Source organism: Hipposideros armiger, unplaced genomic scaffold (genome assembly GCF_001890085.2).
Source record: "Hipposideros armiger isolate ML-2016 unplaced genomic scaffold, ASM189008v1 scaffold_55, whole genome shotgun sequence".
NCBI lineage: Eukaryota > Metazoa > Chordata > Mammalia > Chiroptera > Hipposideridae > Hipposideros > Hipposideros armiger.
The window spans coordinates 1,101,362-1,104,107 of NW_017731405.1; the positions used below are offsets into that span (position 1 = coordinate 1,101,362).

General features: G+C 37.8%; 1 protein-coding gene across 1 annotated transcript in view; it reads left to right on the top strand.

The window, feature by feature from the left end:
• The window catches only part of DMGDH (dimethylglycine dehydrogenase), a gene marked incomplete at its 3' end in the record, with an annotated part of 80,838 nt that extends 78,095 nt beyond the window's left edge, over positions 1-2,743 (top strand). The window contains exon 14 of the mRNA XM_019640998.1: positions 2,633-2,743. Coding sequence (XP_019496543.1) covers positions 2,633-2,743 — 111 coding nt within the window. The remainder of the gene's footprint in view (positions 1-2,632) is intronic.
• Between the last annotated feature and the right edge of the window lie 3 nt (positions 2,744-2,746).

A 2,746-nucleotide genomic window follows, 5' to 3' on the forward strand; every position in this document is an offset into this window, starting at 1 on the left:
AAAAAAGCAGCTTTGCTGGGAAGTAAGTTTTGAAAAAGAGGCTTTTGAGGAAGGAAATTTGGAGAATTTAGAAAGTCTTTTTCATTATTAATAAACTAAACCATACAGGGACAGGCAAAGAAACAATATATCATCCAACTTAAATTATGTTACCTCCTTCAAAGGCCACTTGCCATGTTATCTTCTCTAACTCAGAGGCTGGTTAAGTCTTATAGAGAAGAATGAGAAAAGGCTAAAAATAAAGGAGGCTTGTTTACATTGGTAAAATGTCCAGTGTTTGATTTCACAAAGAATATGAGAATGAGAAGCTCATATTCTAAGCAGAAGGTGAGGGCAGATTCTTCTTGTGATTCACTGGGCAAAAAGAAGCAGTGAATTTAACTGAACCTGGAAGACTTTAAGCTAGAACCGTATAAAATTTATGCTAGGAAAAAACTGTTCCCTGGAGGTTTAGCAATAGGATAAAAGGAAAGGGCAAGCTTCTAAAACTCTGAGGTACTAACCACAGGATTAGAAAGAAATTAAAGGAGAAATGAAAGTAATCTAGCATAAAGCAAAGTATTTGATAAATATTCTTAAAATAGCATTCCCAAAATAAATATGCTATTTCTTTAAGTTACTAATGCAGACATAACTGCAAGACAACCAACCGCTGCTGGATTTTAAGAGATGGGAAAGCCTGAGGAAGTGGTGCCCACAGTTTCTGAAGAGTGATTTTGGGGTTCTGACCCAGTGGGTTAGAAGATTTGGCCAAGAAACTTGCTCAGGCCTCTCTTCCTGTTTTCTTAAGATCCCCAAGCAAATCAGGTTAACTTTCCTAGGGCTCCAAACACAGATCTCTGTTTTACAGACTGGGAAGTGAAACCAAGGTTACAGGAAAGTCTTGCACAAAAGCAATGATTAAACCACTAACCTCCCTGGACCCAAATCCCTGTCTGACATCACTTAACTATGATCTAAAAAAAAGAAAAGCAATTTTAAAACGTGTGTTAGCTCAGCGATACCTTTGGAAGTTCATAATCTGCAAGAGAGGAGCTTTTACTAACGAATGCATTCATATTTGTTTGTTTGTTTTAAAATCAATCTGTTCTTACCATAGTAAGTTCAGAGATGATATGGAGAGCGAGCTTCTGATTTGGGGTTTCAACGAGACATTTAAAAACCGGAGCTACAAGATAGGAATCTGTATTTAATGGCATAAATGCGTTAGCATCTAAAAGACTAGATATGCTGTAATAAGACTGCTGACTCTAGTGGACTCTTTGCTAAGGCGGCTGGAAGATCACCAGGCTGATTCATGTGAATGTTTTTGGGCACCAGCTACGATCATCCCACTGTGCTAGACAGCGAGGCTATAAGGATTAGTGCAACGCTGTGCAGCCAGGAGAAGCCATTCTGAGTAGAGCTATAAATCATGTTTTGCTTTTGTTGTCTTCCTTGTACATTGTTAAACGTGGTGTCTTAACCTGACTTTTTTTTCCACATTTTAATCTGCTTTTTCTTCTTTTTCATCCTTTCCTTCAGATCTGGTTTCTACTAACCTTCTTATCTTCGAATCATGCTTGTTATGTAGACTTGTGTGTGTGTGTGTGTGTGTGTGTGTCTGTGTCTGTGTCTGTGTCTGTGTGTCTGTCTGTGTGTGCATGCGTGCGTGTGTGTGTGTGTGTGTATGTGTGTGTAGCATAAAGCTTTTGTTTTCATCTCCTAAGTTTTGAATCCTTGTTCAGTGTTTTTCTCTGGTTTGCCATCCAAAATTATCCTATTTCCTCCTCTGTAATTTGGAATGTTCACACACCTAACTCCATGTCTCCACTCATCCTGAAAACTTTCATCCTCCATCTCTACCCAACTAATTTCACCCAACTTCAAAGTGTAGAACAAATCTTAGCTTAATTACGTTGCTGGCCTTGACTTCCTGGTTATATTTTCTTGTATCTCTATGTTAATTCTTCAATGAGGCTGGAAGCTTATGGGGGTAGGGACCAGGCCTCTGCTAATTCTCTAGAATGTCTAGCAAAATGTTTTGTATATGGTAGAGTGGAGAAAGTTAAAGTTAACATTTATTTAAGTGCCTAGCAATTGCCAGGAATTGTTAAATGCTATATATATTCATATACAATGTTCATTTCACACTGACTATATATTAATATTTCGTTTAATTCAGCGCTATTTGGCAGGCCATTTTCCGAACCCCAACAGGGACAGTTGAGTAAGTCTGCATTTGGATTTTTAGATTTTCTCCCTTGTATTTACTATTGCCATGCTAGTTTGACAATAGAATTTTTTTTTTAAGTTTAAAATGAAAATAATCTGTTCTTCCTCCTGTTAGATCTCTTGGCATGAAACTGAGCAAAATACTGCCAAGTATTAAGAAACTAGGCGTGATTATTTAAAAGTAGAAAATGTCAAAGTAATATAGATATTTCCTTTGAGAATTACTTTTCATAATTTGTACATTTTCATTAATTTTTTCAAAAAAGTGAAGTTTTCCTCATGGTGTTATACATACAGACAGAATATCATAAAACTGACAGACTGTAGGTTGAACCTGTGTTTTAAGTGTTTTCACCTGGAGAGGAGGCGCACAAAGCTGTGACCAAGATGCTGGAGATGGCGGGGTCTTGTTTTTCAGGTGGTTGGCAACACGACATCTGGAAGCTACAGTTACAGAATCCAGAAGAGTCTGGCTTTCGCATACGTCCCTGTAGCGCTAAGTGAGGTAGGACAGCAAGTGGAAGTTGAACTA